Raw genomic sequence first — 27,473 nt, 5'->3', positions numbered from 1 at the left:
TTGAAAACATTGACTACAAAAATGAGTTGGATAATCCAGAACGTTGGATAAGCGAGTGTTGGATAAGTGAGACTCTACTGTAACTCATAGAATGATAGAGTTGGAAAAGACCTCATGGGCCATTCAGTCTGACCTCCTGCCAAGAAGAAGGAAAATCGCATTCAAAGCACCCCTGATAGATGGCCATCCAGCCTCTGTTTAAAAGCTTCCAAAGAAGGTGCCTCCACCACACTCTGGGGCAGAGAGTTCCACTGCTGAACAGCTCTTACAGTGAGGAAGTTCTTCCTAATGTTCAGGTGGAATCTCCTTTCCTGTAGTTTGAAGCCGTTGTTCCACGTCCTAGTCTCCAGGTCAGCAGAAAACAAGCTTGCTCCCTCCTCCTTGTGATTTCCCCTCATATATTTATACATGGCCATCATAGCTTTCATCACTTGAAACATTCCTGAAAACATACTATTAATATTATTTTGCTTGATGATGATGCCATAAAGTTTTGGCACAATACAATAAATATAGTTGGCCAGCATTCCTACAGAGTAAGGGCATATTTCCACTATTCCAGGCTCTACTGTAAAAGCACATTGTAACTAATTATGGGCAGTTCTTAACCTTATTCTTCTTCACAGTTGTGAATGTCTACATATAAGACCTATCCCATGTTGCCCAGATGGAAAGAGCTGTCTTCTTTTATCTCAAATGTTATTGGCAAAACTTGGAGGTATTACAGTAGAGGTCACGATGTTACTAGTTATGTCTGCTTAGACCGAGGTCACAATGTCATTCTTTTAAGAAAAGAAAATTACAGCTGTCAAAATGTTCCCTTTCTGGGGTCTTTAATAACATCTATTTTTTTTTTTAAAAAGGGTATGAATCAACTACTACTGGTTTAATTGCTGTTCTGCTACTCTTTAACATGTTGGGAGCTTTTTGTTGAAGTGAATGGCAAGAGTATTCCCCAACCTCTACTGGTGCTCCACAAGATTATCCTGGCTCTTTTAATTCTATATATGTGAGTGCACAAAAGTTGTGAAAAATAATAATAATATACTACTACCAAAAGAAACATACCATTCTCAAAACAGGACAAATAATACAAGTGCTGGCAATCCATTATGTTTAACTGGCATATTTTTAATTTAATGTGTGGTTCATGGTGGGATACTGTAGAAAGTTATAAAAAGCAAAGCATGGGAAGCATGGATAATGTTGATAGCAACGGGAACCAAAAGTCAATCTAGAAAAAACCAATGTTACAGAATGAAAAAGGAGTTTTTGATGCTTAGTTGAATTGGTTATTATTTCAGTTGAGTAATAACCTTTTAATCTGTGAATTAGATCTAAAATGGCATTAGTAGGCAACTAGCCATTACTTTCAAAGGACTAGCAATTAATTGTTCTAAAGCATCCAGTTTGTCTTGTGTATTTTCGGTTGTATCAAGGAGTGATAAGAGATCATCTGACTGAGGGGTGAGAAAATTGCAGAGGAACATATAAAAGGGATTAATGGAAGGAAATTGAATCTATTTAGCTTTGTTACTGCAACAACCAAAAATGACTGAAAGTTGCTAGTAGAGTAGGTAATGACAAAGTAGAAATGTGAAGCTGAAGATGACTGCATTTTAATATTTGTTTAGTGCCCTCACTAGTCTGGAACACTGGAAATTCAAGGGCCTAGTCCTGAGGATTTACAACCTGTGTACTCAAATAAAGAAAGATGAATGCACACATAAAGCCAATCCTCCATGCCAAAAGGACATAACTAGTGTTTCATTGTTTTTACCACCTTCACTAATTCCTTCTAAAAGGGAATTTATTTTAAAAAATGGACATTTTAAGATCTACCGTAATCTAAAACTCTATATCCAATATTAACTAGCTCACACTTTCTATTGGGAATTTCTTTAAAAAAAAGAGGATGGCGGTAAATGCCAACCCCATTGCTTAACCTTACCATCTGGCAATCAGGACTCATCTAGCTGTGAGAGCCAACAATCAAGTAAAATGTCAACCATGCAGAGATACGCTTCATTTCCTGACTTCATATATTTTGTACTAGGAAAAGCTACGTCCTGAATGCAAACCCTGAGGCTATTTTATAAACATCAATTTTAATTAATTTAAATGTTTCTCCATGTGTGAAGCAAGCAGGACCATTTTCAGTCACAAACTTGTGCAATGATTTGCATGTAAGAAGGGGAAATTGAGTCTTAGGGATAGAGATCCAGTGTGGCCACTCCTTTGGTGGGGAAGCTGTTAACGTTTTACCAATTTCTTTCATTCTTAGGATTTTAATCATTTGTCATTTGGTGACTAAGCAATCAACAAGTTGGAGATAATGGGTTAGATCTGAACACCTCCACATATTCATTGCGGTCCCTTGTGCTTCAGCCCGTTGATCCTGAGATGTCCTTGAATGGCTTGTGATGATATGCAGTGTGACAGGGAAGTCAGGTAGATTTGGTGGAGCTGATTTGTATATCTGGAAGTATCTTCCTATCAATGCAGTACATCTCTGTATACAAGCTGAACTGCATGACTGATTCTTGTATCTGTTACCTAAAAGCAGTTGGTATTGGTTTTTATGGCATTTCAGATCTCTTTTAGAATTTCATGAGAAATAGACGCTTCTCAGATGTACTTCAATACCATCTTTAAAGTAACAGGAAGAAAACTGAAAGAAAATAATAATTATTTTTCCGCTTCATTTATGGATACCATGAAATCCATTCATAGGCCTTCTAGGGGCCACAGATTAAGAACCCACAATCTAAACTATTAAGACTGACAGCTAGTGTATGCATTACTTTTCTAATGATGCACTTTATCCCAAACCAGAACCAATTCATATTTTCTTTATGCTAAGACATACAGATATTTCCCGTGATTAGTACCAAAATGTTCAAATGATGCATCATAGTTTATCTTAGAACAAATTTATTTAACTGGCATAGACACAAAAAGTTTGGCTGAACATTGTAAACATCCAACGGTCATAAAAAATCAACTTGAGCAAGTTGGAATAATAAACATTCAATTGGCAAACTCAATGTGCCATTGAATCATAGCTCTCTTGCAATTATCACTTCTGTTTTCATTTTGTACTTTGGAATGAAATAGAAGAGTTTTTTAAAAATGGATTTCACGATTTCTAGAAAACTCACCACATACCAGTTTTCCTTTTCTTGAGTTTTCATTTGCAGTATTTCAAAATGGATATTAAAGGCTTTGAAAACAATATTGGAACTTATCTTTACTCTCTCAAAAATATTCACAAACTACTGTATAAGCAATTGATTATATAGGTAAAGGTAAAGTTTTCCCCTGACGTTAAGTCCAGTCGTGTCCGACTCTGGGGGTTGGTGCTCATCTCAATTTCTAAGCCAAAGAGCCGGCGTTGTCCGTAGACACCTCCAAGGTCATGTGGCCGGCATGACTGCATAGAACGCCGTTACCTTCCTGCTGGAGCGGTACCTATTGATCTACTCACATTTGCATGTTTTCGAACTGCTAGGTTGGCAGAAGCTGGAGCTAACAGTGGATGCTCACTCCGTTCCCCGGATTTGAACCTGGGACCTTTTGGTCTGCAAGTTCAGCAGCTCAGCGCTTTAACACACTGAGCCACCGGAGGCTCCATAATTGATTATATGTCTGGGATAAAATGTTCATGAAATCTATTTGGGCCTTAGGTTCGAAATTGGGAATAGGTGATGTGGCCCTTCAGATCCTGTTGGACTTCCACCAAACCTCACTATTATCATGAGAGATGCTGAGGCTGGAGTAGAAGAAGAATTCAAGGGTCACAGCTGCCCAACCCTTTTATAGAGTAAATGACTTGAGCAATTTAAAAAGGTTACTATAAAGATTTTGACTATTTCTGCTGAAGTTGCTGAGCACCTTCATGCTCTTTTTCATGAAACTTTTTTCTATCTTCATTTTAATCTGATTTTAAGACACAAGGCGCAGATATGGTTTACTTGTGGATATTGTGATGAAGGAACGTTACCTTATTGGTCCTCTTGGGTCAGGATTAACATCCTGACAACATTTTAAGGGCATCAAATTGCCTTTCCCTGTCCTCAAGAACCATGTTCAGAGTTTGGTAGTGATGTTGGATTCCTAACATTGAAGCATAGGACGACTTAGGGATTCAGCTTCCATCCCTTGTCTTAGCTTGTCAATCCTATCAGAACAGATACAGCCTTGCAGCCACCATTCATACACTGGTAACCAGCCTCCTAGTTATGTGAAACTGCTTTAGAAAATTATTTGGAAGCTGATCCAAAACTAGTTAGGACCATTAGTCCAAACTGAGGTAGGTAGACTGTTAACTGTGACTGACCAATATAACCACTGCCACTCTGTTTTTAGACAAAGCTATAAATGAGATTAGACCAGTTTACCTAAATAGAGCAGCAGTACCTTGGGTGACCCAATGGTTCCAGACCACTGTTGTTATTGTTTGAGACACACCTCTGCAAGTACCCAACCAAAAGAGCTACAACACAGGAAGCTTTTTCAGTGTTGTCACACATGCTCCCAAGCTCATCTCCTTCTTGTCAGCAGGAGGCAAAGCTGTTAAAAAACTGCTAAGGCGTTTAAAGAGAAGTTAACTAGCAGTTTAAGTGCCTTTAGATATAATCACTCTCGTATTTTGTTACCGGTTAGATTGTTTTTATGTGCTGCAATATTTTCACTGATGGTTCAATTTTGGTTTTATTATGTGCTATTTTTATTCACTGTACATCTTCCAGAGAACTCTGGTTCTTGGACCACTTTAAAAGTTCAATCAGTCAGTCAACAATATTTGTCCCCAAGCTGCATCTATGTAGAATGTTATGTCAGATCACATGTCTTCATACAGCTAAAATTCCAGTGATGTAGGAGTGGTTTTTTTTTTGCCATTGTTTCATAAAACTTTGGACCTGAATATTTCTTATGGATATGTCTTCACTCCTTGTAGAATTTACCAGCCATTTCTAACTAAATGTTTTAGTTACCTATGAGATAATAAATCAAAAGAATTCAATACTATGACGTTTTTATCATGTCAGAAACAATTTGAGAACATACTGCAAGTCGCTTCTGGTGTGAGAGAACTGGCCACCTACAGATACGTTGGCCAGGGTACGCCCAAATGTGTTACCATCCTGCTGGGAGGCTTCTCTCATGCCCCTGCAAACTAGAGCTGACAGGTGGGAGCTCACCCTGTCTCGCAGATTCGAACCGGCAACCTTCAGGTCAACAACCAGCAGTTCAGCTGGTACAAGGGTTTAACCCATTGTGCCACTGCGTCTCCATAATACTATGACTAATATGACATCATTGTCCTACAATACTGTACTGATGAATCAATACACGCCTTTTCTCTTTAGCACAGAGGGATTCTCTGCTACTGCTTGCTTTCATGAATAAGAATTGATAGGTACAAAAAGCAATGCAGGGTCCCCAAACTAAGGTCTGTGGGCCGGATGCATCTCCCGCCCTCAACTTTAGACTTAAGGTCACTCTAAGTCTGAAATGACACGGGAGGATGGGAATGGATGTCATCTAAAATCCCCCAGAAAGCCTCTGCCATTCACAGGTTGGTATCTTGTTGGTTAGCAGACCTGTTCAATCAACAGTTGAATAATGAGTAAACATGTAGATAAATTCCACTTATTCAATGGGTCAATTGCAGCCAGTACTAACAAGAGGATTTCAGTTGAATTAGACAGTTTTCAGATAGATGGAACAATTCCAGGAAGGCAGACAACAGTCTCTTATGTTCCTCAAAGCTAAACTCTTTGTAACTTTAGAGGATTAAAACTTATGCAATAATTAGAAAAACATTTTTTGAAAATACCAGGAAACATTCAGGGACTTCATATTACTGTATTACCATCATTCTAAGTGAAATCTGCAATGCAAGTTTCTCATAACTACCAAAAGCTCTTGTATGTTGATGTCAGTGATCTAATTCAAGAATCAAAATACTTGTTTGGCTTGTGTGAGAAGACATAGTTTGGTCTAGTAATAATGCTTTGCAATGTTAATGCCTTTTTTCAACTTGTCCTTTTCTAAATTTAAAAACAGTTTAAAATATTTGGTTCCTCTTCCTCTCTCTGGTGAAAGCTAATGTTGCATGTGGTTGAGATGTAGTGTTACGTAAAGCTTTATTTATCACACTGAACCACAAATCCCTTATGTAACAAAGCCCATTTGGCTTGTTCTCTTTTAAAGAATGTCCACAGTTGGGCCTGGCTGCATCACCCAAAAGACTGGTAGAAAACAAATAGTTCAACCTTTCCTTTCCACACTTCCTTTCTTAATTTTTACTTCTACATTGAGAATTTTGACTTCTACATCCCCACTAATGTTCTGGATCTATTTTGCAAGAGAGGAGGAGGCACCGAGGCGTTATCATACACGACTGCAGTATAATATGTAGCTTGCCCTCTAGTGAATTTGTCAGACAAGAGCACCAAGTTAGAGATGTGTCTAATTTAAAAACAAGATGAATCTGAGAACCAAGATACCACCCAACTAGAAATAATGAAAAACAGCCTCCTGTTTTTAATTAGAAACACAACAATTTTTTTCATGTCTCGTTCATTTGTTTGTTGTTCTTATAGAATCAAAACACAAGACTTTTTCCTTTTAATGAAAAACAGCAACCATTTAAACCTGCACTTTCCCCCTCTTGAAGCCGGCTAGTAAAAGACCAGGAAAACTGCTCTTTGTAACTGTGCCAAGGCAAACTTTGAACCTTTATAAACGTGGTTTGGGACAGCAATTTCTGGTATAACGAGGAGGAAAGTCCCAAGAAATATCATGATGATCGTCTCCTCTTAAACAGATGATCTGGAACTGGTTACTAATCTTGCTGTTGCTCTGATTTGGCATTTTTGTAACCGGTTTGGTTAAGGATCAATAGAAGTTGTCATTTCAAGGCAGTCATCCACCATTCATGTTCTTTAGAGTCCTTGTCAAGGATAAATAATCACAATGAAAACATATAACCCAATCTTTTTGATGTCCACTGTAACCCATTACTGCCCTCAAGAGACTGTCCGCAAGTCATATAAAACAAAATTAAAAATCCACAAAAGAGTGATACCTTTATAAGTAAACCAAAATGCACAAAACACATTATTCAAGCTTTCAAAGCTCCAATGCCTTCTATCTCTGGGAAAAGATGTTTATAAAACACACATGAGAAAGACAAAAAAGTGGGGAAGGTGACTGAGTTGGAGTCACAGAGCTACATTTTGTATCATACATTGTGTTTCAGTTATAGGTCAGTTGGTCTGGAAAGATCTCAATGCATGTACTGTCTACTCCTCCCTGTTTTGGCCATGTGGGGACCAAGACAAAGGACAGTAAAATTTAAACTCTATGTTGTGAGGTGTATCCTGTCTTTGATCTATGAAGTGAAGATCATGGTCCTAGAAGCCAATCCTCCCTCCTCAAAATTATCGGTGTAGCCAGTCATTTACTTGCAGTGTATTCTTGTCCCTATGTGATCCCTGGTAGAACTGGAGAGATTACCAACTAGGTCTTTAACCTTTTCCTTTTTTCTCAGGGCTTTATCGTTTGAAGTAAAGTAGTCAGGGATGTTTTTCTCTGTATTGTTGGGGCCCACAGGAATAAAAAGAAAGGGGCACTGCTCTGAGTTCTTGATAAGCTTTAGCAAGCTGTCAGTGACATCTCAAATACATGAACAAGCGAGATAGCATACTTCCTGATTTATCTTGTTAGGCTGGCATAGAGGTCTCTCTATACATGAGAAATAAGTCCCCTACCATCAGGATCATCCTTTTATTTTTAATGTAGTTGGTGGTTAAGTTGGCTCCTTCCTTGGCTGCAGAATCTCCTGTAGCTTGCCTTCTTTTGGGGCATTTTCACCACAATTATCATCAGGAAGATGTAGGAAGCCATTACTTAGTTAGAGAACTTCTTTACTGTCAGGAGCAGATTCTCCAGTCTATAGGATCTGCTCCTGACAGTAATTGTCCTCCAGAATGCTTCCTTAATGATACAGTCCTCTTCATTTTCCTTGGCAGTTTCTTCCTGTTGTTTTTGAAGGACTCCTCTTTGCAGCAAACTTTCTGAAGATTCAAATTCGGGGAGCAAAATAACTGAATACAATCCAATGTTTTTTGGCTGAGTCACATCACACACAAGCAGAATAAGTTCAAGGAACTGTATCACAGCAGACTGATTTTAAAGTGACCCCCCATGTCATTCTGTTATATGTATAGTCCATGCATTAGAGTGACAAATAGAAACGGGAAGGCAGAAAGCATGGATTATGTCTCAGAGCACTGTTTCAAAATCCCAACTTTCATTTTCCATTTCTTCCTGTGAATACACCAGATATTTGACATGGTGCTGTATTAAAGGAAAGCAACTGACAGTAAAAAACACACTGGTTTTCTGACAGTTTAGAATGTACAAAGTTGTTTTTTTTAAAGAAATAGCAATCACTGTGTGCTAGAATGCATTCACTGAGTTGTTGACCAATGTATCGCCAGCCCCTACGAAATACAGAAATGGCGGAGAATGGTTCTGTGAACGTGGCAAGGGATCAGCAGTTAGTGGCTAGTGACTATAACCTTAATTCCATCCAGAAACATTTAAACATGTTTTTCAAGGGGATCATAACGAATAGACAAAGATAATATATATAGTAAACAGAGGCATGAATGCTAATATGGCACTCCTTTCTTTGGAATAGCAAAGTTTGTGCAAGATGGCAAAATTTCTCCAAGGCAGGGAAGGAAGGGTCAGAGATGGCAGCCAATCAGTACTATGCATAGTCAATTTCTGTAAAATTCACAGAAGCACTTAGATGCTCAAAGTTTTAGGAAAAAAAGGTTTTTACCATATATGGAGCAAGAAATGTGAGCTGTCAAAATCTGGACTCAGGAAAAGATGAGGCAGTAGGGAAAATATAGCAAACACGTGTTGGATAATGGTATAACCAAGGAATTTCCAGTGGCAAAAACTTAATTTATGTTTTACATATTACAACAAAACATTTGGTTGACTGGATGAGAGATGTTATGCTTCACTCTAAAAGAAATGGGTTACCACAACATCTGCTTGCCCTGACGCATATACTCTGGACAAGAGACCACTATCAGGTCACAATTTGGAGAAACAGAATTGCGTCAGGCAAGGATGAGTTCTTATCACCCCATCTGTTTAATTTGTATGCAGAACTCGTACAAAATACAGGATTATACTCAGAGGAAGCAGACATGAAAACTGGAGAAAGTAGTATCAATAATTTAATAATACTACAGATGATACCAAATTACTTGTAGAAAATAGCAAAAACTTGGAATGACTCCTAATGAAAGGCAACGAAGAAAGAAAGTGCAAAATTAGAACTACCTTACTATTAAGTAGATAAAAATGACAGTGAAAAAAAGTGGGCAGTGAAAAAGATTTCCAACATACTAGTTCATTTTTAACCAAAATGATGAGCATACAGAGTCAAGAAATCAAAGAAAGATAAAGACTTGGAAAGGCAGGCATGAGGGAACCATATAAGATCAAGTGTAAAGATCAGAATTGCCCATAGTGATAGTATTTCCAATTTCCATGTATGTATTTGAAAAAAATGGGCAGTGAAGAAATTTGATAGGAAGAAAATTAATTACTTTGAAATGTGGTCGCTAGATAAGTTTTATGGACACCACTGACTGCTAGAACAAACTTATCCTGAACTCTAACTACAAGTGAAGATGGCTAAACAAAGGTTGCCATACACTATAGTCAATCCTATGCAGCCTAATCTACATATACCTATGCAAACTTACATCCCATGTATCTAACAGATTTACTCCTTGATTAATGTATACTATGCTGGAGCCTTAAGAACTCAGGATAATAGTCTGTAGGTCTTTTCCTGAAATTCTCACCTCTTAAAGAACAGCTTAAGTAGTAGTAGTAATAGGAGTAGTAGTTATTATTATTATTACTATTATTATTATTATTATTATTATTATTATTATTATTATTATTATTATGTCGCCATCCCAGGTGACAGTTGCATTGACGAAAAGCAACAGGAAAAACTCAGCCGCTATCAGGACCTCAAGATTGAACTTCAAAGACTCTGGCAGAAACCAGTGCAGGTGGTCCCGGTGGTGATTGGCACACTGGGTGCCGTGACAAAAGATCTCAGCCAGCATTTGGAAACAATAGACATTGACAAAATTACGATCTGCCAACTGCAAAAGGCCACCCTGCTGGGATCTGCACACATCATCCGAAAATACATCACACAGTCCTAGACACTTGGGAAGTGTTCGACTTGTGATTTTGTGATATGAAATCCAGCATATCTATCTTGTTTGCTGTGTAATAATAATAATAATAATAATAATAATAATAATAATAATAATAATAATAATAATAATAATAATAATAATATATTTATATTCTGCTTTTCTCCCCGAGGGAACTCAGAGTGAATTACAGCATACAAACATTCAATGCCTTGTTACAATGAAATGAAACACAAATTAGTCATCTATAAAGTACCTTGTAAACCTATAAGTCACATTATTATTATCATGTATTAAAATGTGGTGTTCGAATTCTTATCAATACAGACTCACAACAAAACCATGTTTTATCATCAAGACAGTGAAACACCTCAATCCTTAAGCTTGCATATTTCCTCCCTTCTTTTAAGCATGAAAGAAACATATGTAAGCTCTACGTATGTTTCAGTTTGAACAATGTGCAATTTCTTACTATGTCCAAATACAGTAAACTATTCAAACCACAGTTAGTCCGAACAGGTCAAGGTTTAACAACAAAGTGCAGGAACTAACTGTGGTGATACCCACCCACCCCTTCAATATCCAGATTAATATGGCTTGTTCAAAACTGTAAGCAGATGAATTAAATCCCCACCTCCATGTATGAAGTCAGGGAGAACTTGTTAGGGCAAGACTCAAGTCTGTTCATCAGTTGACAACTGTCCAGTGCTATTATCTTAATAAATCATAGTTAATTTTTTAACATTCAATAGAAGGAAGTACATTATGTAGTTAAATATAAAACATTAAGCACATGTATATATTTTTTAAAGGTTTTAAAATTACTCACCTGAAAATATGCTGCATACCATATTGCCACTTACAAATAAATGAATCTCATTTAACAACTTATATTAGTGAGTTGAAAGATAAAAAAAACCTTTTCCTCAGGGTACAGCTGAATTAGTAATTTGTTGAGTTAATAATCTTGTGAAGTTAGGTTGGTGGTTACATGGAAGAAGGCTTTATCCATAGCAATGCCTCAACTGTGATGCTCCTTACTTAGGTAGCCAAAAGAAACCTATTCTGCAGTACATTCGATGTTTGAAATTGTTGTTTTAACTGTTTCAAAAATGGATTGTAGGATTGTTTTTAAAGAGTATTTAAATTATTTTATAATGTTTTTTATTTTTGTATTGTTTTAATTGGTTTTTATTTGTTCATCGCCTCAGGAGCTGTTGACTGGGAGGCAACACAGAAATATTTAAAACAAATAATAAAAAGGAAGCATGTTGACAGTAAAAAAACTGAAGAAACACATGGGAAAGAGGTGTTTCTACAGATGCTGAAAGTTACTTTTCACTCACCCTCAACCACAACTCTTAGAATGCCCTAATTAGGAAAAAAGGGTAATATTCCGATCTTCTGGTTTTTCAGTAACGTGCATGTAAACATTCATATCATTGTCATTTCCCAAGAACAGAACTATATCTAACAAAGACATCATACCTGTTCCTGAGTTTCCAGATCTTTGCGTTGTAGTAACTTCTCTGCAGTGCGAACTTGACTGCTGTAGTTTTCAATTTCATCTTGCAAGCCCTGGAGCAAATTTCAAAACAAAGCAAATGGGAATAAACACAAGATGAGAATAAAAAAAATTGGTTAAATTTTACATTTGGTGACAGAAGTCACATAACATCTAAATTTATCCATGACAGTTACCAGCCGTGTCCAAGAAGCTGCGACAAAAATAATCTCTACTCATCCACTATTTCACTGAAATTCCTTTCTACAACAGTGCTGGTAGCAATTACATTAAATTAAAAATATATGTAGTGTTTAACTGGCAGGACACAATAAAATAATAACACCAAACTCTTGTGAGCTTACAGACAAGGCTTCTTACTGTCTCTCTGTAAGATTTTCTGCTCTATCCTAATCTCTTTTATATATTGAGAGTAGATGGGAAGAAAATTATGTGGATCAGGTATACTGCAACATTTCTTAGTTGCATCTAATTTTATGCATAAACCTTATTGTATATAGCCAATGGTTCTAATAATGCATGAAATAAACTATGAACAAAACAAACAATAATTTAAAATATTAAAGTAACTTTAAAATCATTTCACACATGCATGCAAAGTCAACTGAAGGATGTAAAATTAATGTTTACATTACAATATGTTCAATAATGAAGTCAGCTCATAGTTTCTTAGCTGCCAATGCAGAGTGGGCTAAACGGCTATGTATTAGCTAGAAATTCTACTACTGTTTTCTGAGGTGTGCAGACCATATATAACTAAATAATGGTGATCCATATTTTCGTCTAAAGGCAGAATAGCGACAGAATTATTTTAATGCCATCCATCTGATTGCACCAAATGCACATTTTCTTTCTAAAAACGGAATAAACTCTAAAAGACTATTATAAATCATTAAAAATTACAATTTACAGCCTAAGGAATGGAGGAAGGAGAAGCCAAAGGGAGAGAAAAGGAGCCCAAGTGGCAACAGGAGGAGAAGGAGGTGATTTATGAACAGATGATTGGTTGATAAAGACTTAAAATAGTGTATAACTACTAAAATAATGTATAAATATTAAAATAAATATAGTGTCCCTACTTTGCGGATTTTCACTTATTGTGGGTGGTCCTGGAACCTAACTCCAGCAATAAGTGAGGGAACACTGTACCTCTAAATCTCCCTTCAAGATTAGCGGAAGGCATCTGTTATCTGAATTCTGTGAAACCTCTTCAAATTTAAGAAAAGGTCAAAGTTTCAAAGTTGCTGTGGACTGGAATTATTGAACTGGATCTGTAGGTACCAAATGAAGAATTGTTCCCCAGCCATAGCTGCTCCCTCTTGGCTAGCATCATGACTGTATACACAGTTATTAAGATTGTTAGGACTAAGTCTTAAATAATTCTCTGATTTAAGATGGTAAACTTTTAGCTTGCTCAACCGCCAGGCCTCAGTTCCTCCATCAACACAGGCCCCTTCTACACTGTCATATAATTTAGGTTATCAAAGCAGATAATCCACATTATCTGCCTTGAACTGGATTATATGAGTGTACACTGCCATATAATCCAGTTCAAAGCAGATAATCTGGATTTTATATGGCAGAAGGGGCCACAGTTTCCTCAAATCCATTTAATCTGCACCATTTTTTTTAAAAGACAGGACAATTCTAGCATAAATTAAAACACAACTCTGCCCTAAGATGAGCTTCTGGAATCATTGAAGGCAATTCCAAAATTGATTTAGTTTTGCACAATGTCTAAATATTAATATTTCCTGCTTAGATTTCAGATCTATGCAGAGTTTGTGCAGTAATTTTAGCTGTGAAAACCTTTAGGGAAGGATTTATTAACTGTTCTCCTCTGGAATAGATTTTTTAAAGTTGCCCAATGGATCTGGCATATGAAATTTTGGTGGTATCAAAATATTGATTCCATCAAAGGTATAGAAAATAGTACACCTGTTCTAACTGATCAATTGTCCACATGCACTTTTCCTCAAAAAACACACAAACATGATCTTCGTTTTGGAATTGTTGACACTCAACTATTATTTACACAGTCACCCAAATCGGGCTAATATCCTCTTAAGGTCAATTGTGCCCAAAGATAGTAACACCAAGTCATTAACATAACAAGCCTTCTTCCCCTACCTCCATTTATATACTCTCAGTTGTTGTTTTAAAAGAGAAAGTGCCTACATGTTGTATCCAGTTTTATATTCAAATATTCTTCATCTAACGGCAGCTCCTCAAAAGTGGCCAGACTTGCATCTCTGTTGGAGGCCCGGCTCTGGCTCTTTTTAACCAGGAGTCACACACACAACTTCAAATCACTCAGAAACAAAAGGAAATGGGGTACCTCTACTGTAAGATTATTCTCAGTAACAAAATCACAGGTTTAATTTTCAGGTAGGACTGGAAGACTCCTGTCTGAAAGCCTAGATTGCTCCTGCCAGCCAGCAAACACACAAATGAATGAGATGTATCAATGCATGAACTTGAAATAGGGTAGATTCTTATGTGTTCAAAGGACACACTTTTAATATAAGAGAGAAATGGGTCTCTGCATAAGAGATTTCAAGATCCACCAGGGTATGCAGAATGGATCCAACGACAAACACAGGTCATGCTTCATTTAAGAGCTTATGACAAACTATCCCCTCTTGCTCAACATGCTCAACCTTCAAGTCAACTTAAAGCCATTGAAAAGAATTCACAGCATGCCAATTCATGAGAATAGTCTTCTATCTCTTTTAGACAATAATGGAATAGTGTTGGCTTAAATCATTTACAGGATAAAATGGCTATTCCGATAAGATAAGAGAAGCACTTGTGATAGATCTTGCATAATTGGTTTGAAGTGGCGCCAAGACTTAGCTTAAAACTATTAAGGCTATAAAGCTGTAACATGTTCTGATGCCAAAAACTTTTATCAACACTAAGAGGGAGCTTCAGATCTTCCCAGTTCCATACACACATAATGTCTCATAATGGAAATTCATCATAAAATATGTTGCAACAAACTAACATTTATTGCTCAAAGACGAAAGGCCTGGATTGTAACAAAGAAAGGTCTGTAACATAGTCTGCTGTCCTTTCATCTCCACAAGTATTATTACTACATTGTGTAGAGGTCAAAGGGTTTTTGTACCGTACTCACCATACTTTGACAATGTAGCCTAATGCCCTTGTGAAAAAACAATGCCCATGATTTCATAGCATTGAGCCATGGCAGGAAAAGTGATGTCAAAGTATTCTTTCAATAGAACACGTGTCAAATCCAGCCTACCACATCATTTTATATGGCCTGTGAGGCTTTCGTTATACAGGCTTACAATTACAAACAGCCCTTTGAAGGCAACCATTAGGCTGATGTGGTTCTCAATGAAAATGTCTCTGACACCCATGTTCCACAGTGTAGATGCACTCCTAAGTCACTCTTTGGAGAAAGGATAAACTTTTGTCTACCTGTTTGTTGGTCAGGTGGTTTTGGGTTTATTTTATTTTAAAAAAGAGAAAGATGCATTCAGGGCTGACCCAAGGTAATTTTCAAGTGTAGGCGAACAGAATTTTGGCCCCCCCCCAAACCAATCCCTGAAAAATAAAAGTGTTGGATAAGCGAAAATGTTGGATAATAAGGAGGGATTAAGGAAAAGCCTAAATAAAAAACAACAACCTGAAAACAGGGGAAATCCAGACAGGAAACAATCAGGGCCAGCTAACACCTCCCCCAGGGAGAAAGCAGCCAGGCTTTGAATCTGCAAGGCCATTAAATGCTAATCAAGCTGGCCAATTGCAACATTCACACTAGCCTCAAACAGACAAGAGCTCTTTCTCCCACCCTGGACTTTCCACAGATATATAAACCCCACTTACCTAGCTTCCAACAGACCTCACAACCTCTGAGGATGCCTGCCATAGGGTTAAGGTGGGCCAGGCCCCGAAGGTGGCCACAGGCCGAAGGCGGCCACACTGGCCCAGCATCGTTTCGTTCTGGCGGTTCCATTCTTCTTTCTGTTGCCGCCACCATCGCAGACCCGGACCATGCTCCTGGCTTCTCTAGGACGCTCTGCATGGCGTCATGGAGACAGAAGGCCCGCCAGGGTCCCCACCCGCCCCTCTCCGCACGGGCGATTGGAAGCCCAGCACGTGCACACGTGGCCATCACCCATGCTTTTTTCCTGTAGGAAAAGAGCATGGGCGATGGGCCTGTGGGCTTCCAATCGTCCGCGCGGACAGGTGGGGTCCCTGGAGGGCCTTCCGTTTTCACGGCGCCGCACGGAGCAGCCTAGGCGGGCCAGGAGCACGGCATGGGTCCGCGATGGTGGCGGCAGTGGGAGGAAGAGTGGAACTGCCGTGCAGCTGGGCCCAGGCTAAAGGTGAGCGGGCGGCAGGCCCAGGCTGAGAAGGCCCAAAGGAGGAGGAGGAGGAGGCAGCAGGGTGCACACACGGGGGCGCCTCAACTGCACCTCTGGGATTATGCTGCCACAGGCAAGTGCCTAAATGGCCTCGCGGTTGAACCGCCCCTGGATGAATTGTACATAGAGTGGGATTCTCAGGAATAATTTTTGATTTTCTCCCATAGCAGGATCTGAAAGCAGCACACACAGGGAATTTCTAGACAATTCCTCACACATACACACATACATACAGATTACAACAAAACCTACATACAAACATACAGAAAAAGAACAAAAAAAAAGATTTAAAATATTTTTTCTAGAATAATACTACCACACCCTAAACATAAAAAACGTACAATCTACAAACCATCTATGTCATCTAACCTAAGTACTTTACATTCTCTGTCTGGTGGTTATATACTGAGTTTTAGAGAAAAGGAACCATTTGTACATCCTTTCTCATATTGTTATCAAAGTCCCCTACCTCACCCCTAATAAAAAAAGACATAGTTTGATCTATGGGAATTGTAGTTTCCCAGGGAAGGGAGGCCGGATTAATCGGAAATGGCCTCCATCCCTCAAGCCCCCCAAAGGACCAGCAGCAGCCCACCCTCCATAGCACATGGACACATACCCCCGGCTCAGCTGTTTGACCTGAGCCTGTCTGCTCCTGTGGATCTGCGCAATTTCAACTGATCATCTCCCTCCTTCTCAGCCAAGAAGCAAGCTGGACGTTAAAGTGTATCTATAACACCTCAATTACCAGTCTCTGCTATTATGTATCGCTCTATGCATCTCTTCATATTTCTTTTATTTTTATTCTTTTATTTTGTGAAAGTTCACACAAGTGAGAGGGGATAAAATATATTTGTTTAAATATAGCAAATGACCTTTCTGCTCTCAGGGTCAACCACAGCAAGACATTCACTCTTCAGCCCCTTCTTCTCTCTCTCTATACCAAGCACCACATGAACTGGGTTGTTGTACGTTTTCCAGGCTGTATGGCCATGTTCCAGAAGTATTCTCTCCTGACATTTCGCCCACATCTATGGCAGGCATCCTCAGAGGTTGTGAAGTATGGAGAAACCTTTGAGGATGTCTGCTATAGATGTGGGTGAAACATCAGGAGAGAATACTTATGGAACATGGCCATACAGCCCGGAAAACATACAACAACCCTGTGATCCCAGCCATGAAAGCCTTCAACAACACACCACAAGAACTCTCTTTTATATTTTTATCCATTATTATTATTATTATTATTCTCTATAAAATGAAAGCAAATGTACACGAACCTATGAACTCTAGTAACCTCTCTTGAGCAGTTCCAAATGCCCCCTCCACGCCCTTTGTGAGAATCAGAGATGGGATATAATCTGTGGGACAAAGGATTTTCCTGGATATCAGTGGGAATCCAGCTACCAATTGCGCAGTAGTCCCCCTCCAGGGGTCCCAGGTATCCGTGAGACAAAGGTCCCGGACAAAACTGTGATTGCAATTCCATCAGTAAATATATATCCTGGAGACTCTTTCTTTGTCTCCTGGCATAGAAAGATGTCTGTGACAACAACTCCCATTGTGTTCTCTGACTGGGTTCCAGTATCTGCATAATCATGTTAGACCAGCTTTTGGATTTCTCTTTGTCTTCCACATTCCAACGCCACCCACCCAGTATTTGACACAGCCTCTGGAGTCTCCTCCCTCCCTTGGACGACCTCTCCCAGTCTACTGGAAGCCTCGAGACCTCCCTGCCCAGCTTGGAGGATCCCTGGCTACGTCACCACCGCCTCCTCCAATCGGGGCACGCGCTGACTTGGACCCGCCTCCCAACCAATCAGAGGCCAGGATGACGCTGGCCCGCTTCTCGGCGCTGGCCAATCCAGGAAAAGGGGAGGGGTTTCAAGACGTAACAATGCCAGTGAATTTGAAACTTATGTGTATATGTCTGCTCATGATTATGCTTACATACTTGTACCCTTCAAGCATCCGTCCTGTACAAGTGTCCCTTTTGCACAAACTGAATAAAATCTCTGTCATTTGCCTTCAACCTGGTGAGATTCTCGGTTCTCGATTCCTGATTTGTGCCATTTGTGTTAGCTAAGCTTGCCAGGCATCCTTCAGTATCCACAGGATTTAGAAAAACACCAAATTTTGGCATCAGTATAATAACACACTTCTAGTCCAAAAAAAGTGTTGAAAATTTGGCCCCATCTTTGCTGGAGGAACTCAATAAATAGGCCCCAGTCTTTCTTAAAGTTAGTAGTTAGAGATTTTTCCTTAATCAATGTAGTAAGTTCATCAATTTCCACAAGTTTTCTTCTTTGAGCGCACATCTTTGAGCGCAAGTAATTCTTGCTGCTGTTATCATGTATAGCAATAATCTTCCACGTTTTCTATCGAGTTGTTCAACTAACATCCTAAGCAGATAGAGTTTAGGTTTCATTTCAATTTAACAATTTCTTCTGAAATTGTATGTATTTCTGTATATATTTCTGGGCCTTTTGACATGGCCACCACATATGATAAAAAGTGCCTATATTTTCCCCACATTTCCAGCAACCACTACAACTATTTTTATACATCCCAGCAATCCTTTCTGGTGTCAGTACCATCTATACATCATTTTATTAAAAACATTCTTGCAAGTCATTATTCAGTGTAAATTTCAAACTCTTTGTCCAAACCTTTTTCCATTATTCCATTTGCATTTGTTTACTGAAACTATGTGCCCACTTAACTAAATGTCTAGATAATTCCAATACCTTTTGCTTCAGCAAGGCTGCCCTATCATGGGACTTAAAATCATGTACTCGGGGCATTATAATTTCAAACCACATCTACGTGTGTAGGCATGATGGGGGGAAGAGAACTCAGCAAAGAATGGAGTTTACAACTTCCATTTCTAACACCATGTGATAGTTTAAAAAGAAATAATCAACAAATGCTATAATTTTCACTAGTCTAAAATACCTGAAGGTTAATCTTTAGGAGGCTAAGGTGATGACTGTTCTGCATTGAAGCAGGAGGCATGAATTGCAGAATTTTGGGTTCCTTCACATGATTGATTAATAGATGTGAATAAAATGTGAATCAAAAGTAACATTCCATATAAAATCTGTTGCAAATTTCAGTGGAAAATCCTGCATATAGTTTTATGTATAATTCCTGTTTTACATTTTGCAGTGAATTATTCAGATCAGACAAAACCCTTACAGAGCCCTGCTGCTAATAATATTAAAAATAATGATATGAAAATAATATTACATTTGTCAGGCTAGAACACAAAGACTATATTCTCAAACTGTTACAACATATTCCATTTAAAGATGGGAATACCAATGTCAGTGTACATTGTGTAACTTTGGCATTTGTAATAATCCATTTTTCAATATGAATAACAACTTCTCTTAAATTTTCAGCAACAATTTAATTTTCTCAGCATTTACTCTTTTCTTCCTTGTCTCCTATTTATATAAAGGAAAAGGGAGAAGGAAAACACCTATAAATGGAATGAAAAAGCCTTAGCTTTTTCCACAGTTTACCAAAACATGACCAAGCTTTCTAACAAGAGCTATATCCAGGAAAATCATGAAATTTCACCATGTTGAGCTGTTCAGCTTCCCAAACACTATGCACTTAAGGACCACCTATTCAACAATCTAGGATCATACAACCAATGCTGTTTGAAAAATACACTTACATTTCTTCTTGACACCATTACCTGTCAAGAAGAAATGTAAGTCTTTATGGATCTGTATCGATTACGTGTTAAGTCACAAAGTAATAATGAAAACAACTGTAGAGCTATAATAGTAGTGGGGGCAAGACATGATGTGAATTGCTGAAAACGGCTGACTCCTTGGAGGGGATCATCTACTTTGCAGGAGTCATCCATTCACATTATTACTCAATGTCTTCCAGAAAATTCCCAGCTTCTTTTGTTATTAAAGAGGATGAATGGAAGAAATCAAAGTTCAGGCTGCATCCTTTTTGCCAAATTGATAGTGAATGTGAGGTCCCCACCTTTTTAAAAAACATATGCCAAAGAAAGGAATGCATTCAACAGCCAGTATTGGTAAGAAAAAGCATCTTGACAAAACCTGGTAGACATCTGTGAGATGTGAATTAATCTGAATTCCACATTATTTTTTGTTCAGAGATAAACCTGCACTACTTGACATCTGGTCAAGTTTTCAGCAGTTCTGGGGAATCATGCCATATATATGTTCTTTTTATTAATGTCTAAACAATACAGCAACAGAAAATTGAGATTCCATTTACATCGATGTTGTTAATCAGTTCCACTTGGGATGCAACCATCTCTTTTTAGCGCAGCTTAAAGACACACCAAGTGCTATGTATCTGAGCGGAAGATCAATCATGTAACCTGTATGGCCTCAGCTGCAGTTAGTATGCAAGGCATCCTCTCTTCAAGCAGGACACACTTCACAAGGTAACAAGCAGCCCTTGACAGCTTTTCCTTGGAGTGTAATGTAGCATCTTTTAAAAATGAAATGTAGGCTTAAGGTGCAAAAGTTCTGATTCAGCAAAAGAGCTCACTGCACTAATTTCAACAGCTCAATAATACACCAGGCATTTGCTTTGTAGAAACAAAGCTTCTTGTCTTAACCTTAAACATACCCAATTTAAAGCCTATGGACTCCTGGTAAATGAACAGATGGAATTAACTTTAAAACATTGGTTTCATTTTTTTTAACGTATGACATTTGGCATTATAAAAGCAATAGGTGTTTTAAAAATATGAATAATAGGTAAAAGTTAAAGTTTGTGAAGAACTAGTATTATTCCCCTTCTTTCAGCTTCAGAGTTGACAAGCATACGTAATGGCTTTAAAGGAAGCTTTTTATTTCAACCAAGTCCATTTTCAAACGATATCTAAATGTGTGTAGCTGAAAGTCTACACCAAGCCTGACCTTGGATGTGCTTTATATTGGCGAAAGAACAAGGAAGTGCAATGTTTTACTTTCTTGCCCAGATATCCCATCCTTTGAAAAATACTAAAAAATGTAAATGAGATAAGCTGCATTGTAACAATATGAGTGCATTAAAAAGTTATTAAGAAGCCCTTTCATTTATTGATTCAAGAAAAAAGAATCAGGATACATGATAAACCCCTTTCCATTTTTTCTACCTCCCTGAGCTCTCCAAGATTTCTTCTTGAGAACAATATTTTATGTTGGCACCACAGTTTGAGGCAACATTCTACACCCATTGGGTGGCTCTCTCATTTTTTTATCTTCTGAATACGTAGAGGGGAAACTAGCCAGAGTATAGCACTCACACAACTTTCTAATACATTGGGAAAGTGGCCCTTTGTTGGGGGGTGGGTGGGTTTACAAAGTGGTATTCCTGTAGGCAGGGTGTACTACAATGAGTCATATCTCAGTGTCAGAGGAGGGCAAAGGCAACCCCATCCTGAACAAATCTTCCCAAGAAATCCCTTGATAGGATCACCATCAGTTGGAAATGACTTAAAGACACACAACAATAATACCACCAACAACAATAACAACAACATCAGCAACAACAAAAGGGAAAGTCAGAGCCAAAGACAATTGAGTGAAGACTAATGCAAATCTGATCAATTTGGAGGTTTTTCCACCAACTTTGGGAGGGGTGGGGGTGTCTTCAAAACACACTTATTTTGAGCAGGCCTGCACAACCTATGGCCCTCTGGGTCTTTGGGCCTCCAGTTCCCAGAAGCTGTGACCAGCTTGTCCAATGGTCAAGAATTCTGGGAGATGAAGTCCAAAACACATAGAAGGCTGCATGTTGTGCAAGTCTGGTTTAGAGTATTTGCACCCACCAAACAAAAAACCTCTTTAGGGCGACTCCCAAATCGTCAGTTTAACAGTTCTCAGTCCTCATGTATACAATCAAAATGTGACACAGAATACAGTAGAGTCTCACTTATCCAAGCCTCGCTTATCCAAGCCTCTGGATAATCCAAGCCATTTTTGTAGTCAATGTTTTCAATATAGTGTGATATTTTGGTGCTAAATTCGTAAATACAGTAATTACAACATAAAATTACTGCGTATTGAACTACCTTTTCTGTCAAATTTGTTGTATAACATGAAGTTTTGGTGCTGAATTTGTAAAATCATAACCTAATTTGATGTTTAATAGGCTTTTCCTTAATCCCTCCTGATTATCCAAGATATTCGCTTATCCAAGCTTCTGCCGGCCTGTTTAGCTTGGATAAGTGAGACTCTACTGTATAAGGAAAAGATGATGGAGTGCAGGGGATTAAATCTGGCTGATACCTCCTCTTCTTCTCCCCCTTGGAATTAGTTCATGTTGCTGGAATTAAAGTTTGATGGAGCTGAGCCTGTCTATTGACTTCTCCTCTGAGACCATATCAGTCCCAAGTAGAGCTCTTCTTCCATGCAAAACCTCTCCAGCCTTGTGTTCCATGTGAAACCTTTTAAAACTGTAAATCAGAGGTCATGCTTCATGCAAACCATTCCAGTAGAGACGTGGAAAGTTTTAAATGCCATAAATTTCCAGTGATCTTTTTCACACACCACACACCTACTTGGATACATTAGTTTGGGCTTGAATGTACACTATTAATTGATTGTATTGCTAGAATTTTGCCAGGTAAACTAAATACAGGATTTGATGTTCTAGTTATTCTTCTAAAGAGACAAACACGAAGATAAAATCTAGTACTCAGAGGAACAGACTAATGAATGAATACGCTGTTAAGCTTGTCTCCATTTTACAGAATCTTTGCTTTTCCATCAGTCACATGTAGGGAGCCGCGGTGGTGCAATGGGTTAAACCCATGTGCCGGCTGAATTGCTGACCTGAAGGTTGGCAGTTCGAATCCACAAGACAGGGTGCGCTCCTATCTGTCAGCTCTAGATTCCCATGCGGGGACATGAGAGAAGCCCTCTGGAAGATGGTAACAAATCTGGGTATCCCCTGGGCAACATCTTTGAAGACAGCCGATTCTCTCCGACCAAAAACGTTTTGTTTCAATTAGCTTCTGACACAATACAAAAGGTCACAGGTAGTAGTCAATACAACATGGGATACATTGCCTGTACTCAGATTCCCACTCATCCTTTCTTTAGTTAAACAAAATATGTTTATTTACGCCCCTTTTACTATTGTATAAAATCAAGATTATCTGCTTTGAACTAGACTATATGGCAGTATAGACTCATATAATCCAGTTCAAAGCAGATATGGATCTGCTTTGATAATCTGGATTATAAGGAAGTGAAGAGCCAGCTTTAGTTGTAAAGCATCAGTTTTTCCTCAACTTAAAATGGAACTGATAAAGTAGTCAATGAGTGAAGCTGAAGGTACTACACTTATAGCAAAGAAAAATAGAGTTAAACTGCTGATAATATGATTTATACCTTCAGGCATATGCCCTAAAAATAGTGTTCTTTCATGTGTAGTCATTTTTAAAGGGAAGATCATGCTGTTTTCTTTACATTCTTACAAATACACCAGTGAAATAATTTCTATTTAAAGTGCCAGATGTGTTTGAATACAAGTTTGAAGCCAAATGTGGTAAACGTAATTCAGAGTTCTAGAAAGTCTTCTGGTTCCATTATTTTATAGAAAATCCATATCACTGTCTTTCAGGGTCACAAAAGACTACTGATTTCACAGACTTTAAAAAGCTTCATAGTTCTGCTAGCTATTTTTTATTTTTGATCTCATGGCAGAAGAAACTTGGGGAACCTGTCTCTACAAATGCAGTATGCGTTTTTGACATGGAGTCTCCCTGTTGAGTTGACCCACTTGGTAAGTGAGCTACACATTCCACAGCACAACTGGCTGTACTATGTAGAATTACCTTTTAGAGGCTTCTATACTTGCCTATGGCATCAAATCTCAAGTTCAAAGAATTATTTTGCCACATGCTTCCTCTAGGCTAGCTCTCTCTGATCCAGTTTCCAAACTATAAAATAAGAGGGATACTACTGGAAGATTGCTCAAGGGAGAAAATCCTGGCACTGCTGGGAGGGGAATCAACTTCTGGACTAACATGCTCTCTTTTGCTTCAAGGTTTAATGGTATCTCTCATCTGTAAGTGCTATGGAGACACTACACTGCTCGGATGGATTTGTCGACGTTCGTTCACCAAATTGTTATTAACTCTTATTTTTATTGGCAAAGTTTTGTTTTAATAAAAAACAGCAAGAAGTGCATGGGACTTTACAGACACATTTTAATAAGTGAAATGAAGTGCAACAGAAAGGATTCTGAGATAATTTTGATATCAGTTTTGAAAATATTTCTGTATTTCCAGTTGGTGACAGTTTCACAATGTCACTCATTTCTATAAGAAATGCAAAAGAGGAAAGACGACACTTTTATGAGGGCCAGGGAGTATCCGTTAATGTTTTGTGGGACTATAACATAAAGACAAGGCAACATATTCAGGGATAATTTAAAAAATCCATAAAACAACAATAACTTTACTGGTAAATGAAATAATAATAATAATAATAATAATAATAATAATAATAATAATAATCAAAAACTCAGCCGCTATCAGGACCTCAAGATTGAACTTCAAAGACTCTGGCAGAAACCAGTGCAGGTGGTCCCGGTGGTGATTGGCACATTGTGTGCCGTGCCAAAAGATCTCAGCCGGCATTTGGAAACAATAGACATTGACAAAATCACCATCTGCCAACTGCAAAAGGCCACCCTACTGGGATCTGCACACATCATCAGAAAATACATCACACAGTCCTAGATACTTGGGAAGTGTTTGACTTGTGATTTTGTTAAACGAAATCCATCATATCAATCTTGTTTGCTGTGTCATAATATAATAATAATAATAATAATAATAATAATAATAATGATGATGATGATAATAATAATAATAATAATAATAATGATAATTTTATTTTTGTACCCCGCCTCCATCTGCCGGGGGGACTCGGGGCGGCTTACAAATGTACAAGGGCTTTTCCTAACGGGATTATGACAAAGTTATGCCCAGTCCAAACTCTTCTTAGCTCAATGGGAGTTTCCAAATCATCTCACTGTGCACTGTAGGACTGAAGATTACTATCCTACACTTAGTATTACCTATAAAATGGCCACAAATACAAGTAACAGAAGTTTAAAAGGATCCTTTACATTATTATAGTTTTCTAGAAATTAATATATTATGCTTTAATAAATTTGGGAGGTAATAGTATAGTATTTCTGTGTAGATTACAATGCTTTCTGTCTACTTCCCATGTATACATGATGGCTGTGTATAAATATGTGAGGGGAAGTCATAGGGAGGAGGAGCAAGCTTGCTTTCTGCTGTCCTGGAGACTAGGACGCAGAACAATGGTTTCAAACTACATGAAAGGAGATTCCACTTGAACATTAGGAAGAACTTCCTCACAGTGAGAGCTGTTCAGCAGTGGAACTCTCTGCTTCGGAGTGTGGTGGGGGCCCCTTCTTTGAAGGCTTTTAAACAGAGCCTGGATGACCATCAGTCAGAGGTGTTTGAATGCAATTTTCCTGCTTCTTGGCAGGGAGTTTGACTGGATGGCCCATGTGGTCTCTTCCAACTCTATGATTCTATGATTCCCCTCTACAGTAAAGAAGAATTCACAATTGCATGGGCATTTACCTGGATATCTGTTACAGTGGGACAAGTAGACGACACAAAACTGGGAGGGATAGCTAACACTCCAGAAGACAGGAGCAGAATTCAAAACGATCTTGACAGACTAGAGAGATGGGCCGAAACTAACAAAATGAAGTTCAACAGGGACAAATGCAAGATACTTCACTTCGGCAGAAAAAATGGAAATCAAAGATACAGAATGGGGGACGCCTGGCTTGACAGCAGTGTGTGCAAAAAAGACCTTGGAGTCCTCGTGGACAACAAGTTAAACATGAGCCAACAATGTGATGCGGCTGCTAAAAAAGCCAATGGGATTCTGGCCTGCATCAATAGGGGAATAGCGTCTAGATCCAGGGAAGTTATGCTCCCCCTCTATTCTGCCTTGGTCAGACCACACCTGGAATACTGTGTCCAATTTTGGGCACCACAGTTGAAGGGAGATGTTGACAAGCTGGAAAGCGTCCAGAGGAGGGCGACTAAAATGATTAAGGGTCTGGAGAACAAGCCCTATGAGGAGCGGCTTAAAGAGCTGGGCATGTTTAGCCTGCAGAAGAGAAGGCTGAGAGGAGACATGATAGCCATGTACAAATACGTGAAGGGAAGTCATAGGGAAGAGGGAGCAAGCTTGTTTTCTGCTGCCCTGCAGACTAGGACACGGAACAATGGCTTCAAACTACAGGAAAGGAGATTCCACCTGAACATCAGGAAGAACCTCCTCACTGTGAGAGCTGTTCGACAGTGGAACTCTCTCCCCGGGGCCGTGGTGGAGGCTCCTTCCTTGGAGGCTTTTAAGCAGAGGCTGGATGGCCATCTGTCGGGGGTGCTTTGAATGCGATTTCCTGCTTCTTAGCAGGGGGTTGGACTAGATGGCCCATGTGGTCTCTTCCAACTCTACTATTCTATGATTCTATGATTCTATGAAGTTATATTCTAAAAAATATTAGTTGTATAAACGTCACAATTCTTTATTTAAAAAGCAGTTTGTTCTACCAGAGAGTTAGGTAAAGGTTTCCCCTGATGTTAAGTCCAGTCATGTCTGATTCTTGGGGTTGGTGGTCGTCCCCATTTCTAAGCCAAAGAGCCGGCGTTATCCGTAGACACCTCCAAGTTCATGTGGCTGGCATGACTGCTTGGAGCGCCGTTACCTTCCCATCGGAGTGGTACCTATTGATCTACTCACATTTGCATGTTTTCGAAATGCTAGGTTGGCAGAAGCTGGGGCTAACAGCAGGAACTCACCCCGCTCCCCAGATTCGAACTGCTGACCTTTCAGTCTGCAAGTTCAGCAGCTCAGTGGTTTAAAACTAAATTTAAAATTTACTTATTTTACTAATGGGTGTCAGAATCTATGGACAAAGAATGATGCTGCAGAGAAAGGCAAAAACACAAAAAATAAAGTTTAAAATGCCACAACCACCCTCCAAAATGTTTCCAAAAGCAATGGTTTAGGGACAATGAATAAACATTACTTGACACTGCCCCTGCCCAAAGTAAATATGCAAAGCCTTAGATTGCTTTTTTAAAGTAATGGCATTGTTAATGTTGTTGCTTGAAGGTATTCCTTCCAAGCTCTATTCTGTGACATTTATCTAGTGGACAGTTTTCTTGACTACAACAAAATCAATAAACAAAGTATAGAAACAAGCAGAACTTTAATCCGA

At 38.7% G+C, this 27,473-nt stretch overlaps 1 protein-coding gene across 6 annotated transcripts in view; it reads right to left on the bottom strand.

The window, feature by feature from the left end:
* The window catches only part of cep112 (centrosomal protein 112), a 348,394-nt gene that overhangs the window by 26,007 nt on the left and 294,914 nt on the right, over positions 1–27,473 (bottom strand). For all 6 annotated transcript variants that reach the window (XR_010003101.1, XM_062971149.1, XM_062971152.1 and 3 more), the window contains one exon: positions 11,766–11,855. Coding sequence is in view for 5 of the 6 variants with exons in the window: in XM_062971149.1 (XP_062827219.1) it covers positions 11,766–11,855 (90 nt within the window). In the remaining variant the exon portion in view is untranslated. The remainder of the gene's footprint in view (positions 1–11,765; positions 11,856–27,473) is intronic.

This window comes from Anolis carolinensis, chromosome 2 (genome assembly GCF_035594765.1).
Source record: "Anolis carolinensis isolate JA03-04 chromosome 2, rAnoCar3.1.pri, whole genome shotgun sequence".
Taxonomy (NCBI): domain Eukaryota; kingdom Metazoa; phylum Chordata; class Lepidosauria; order Squamata; family Dactyloidae; genus Anolis; species Anolis carolinensis.
The sequence above is the reverse complement of the archived record's forward strand: the minus strand, read 5'-3'. Positions and strand labels throughout refer to the sequence as shown.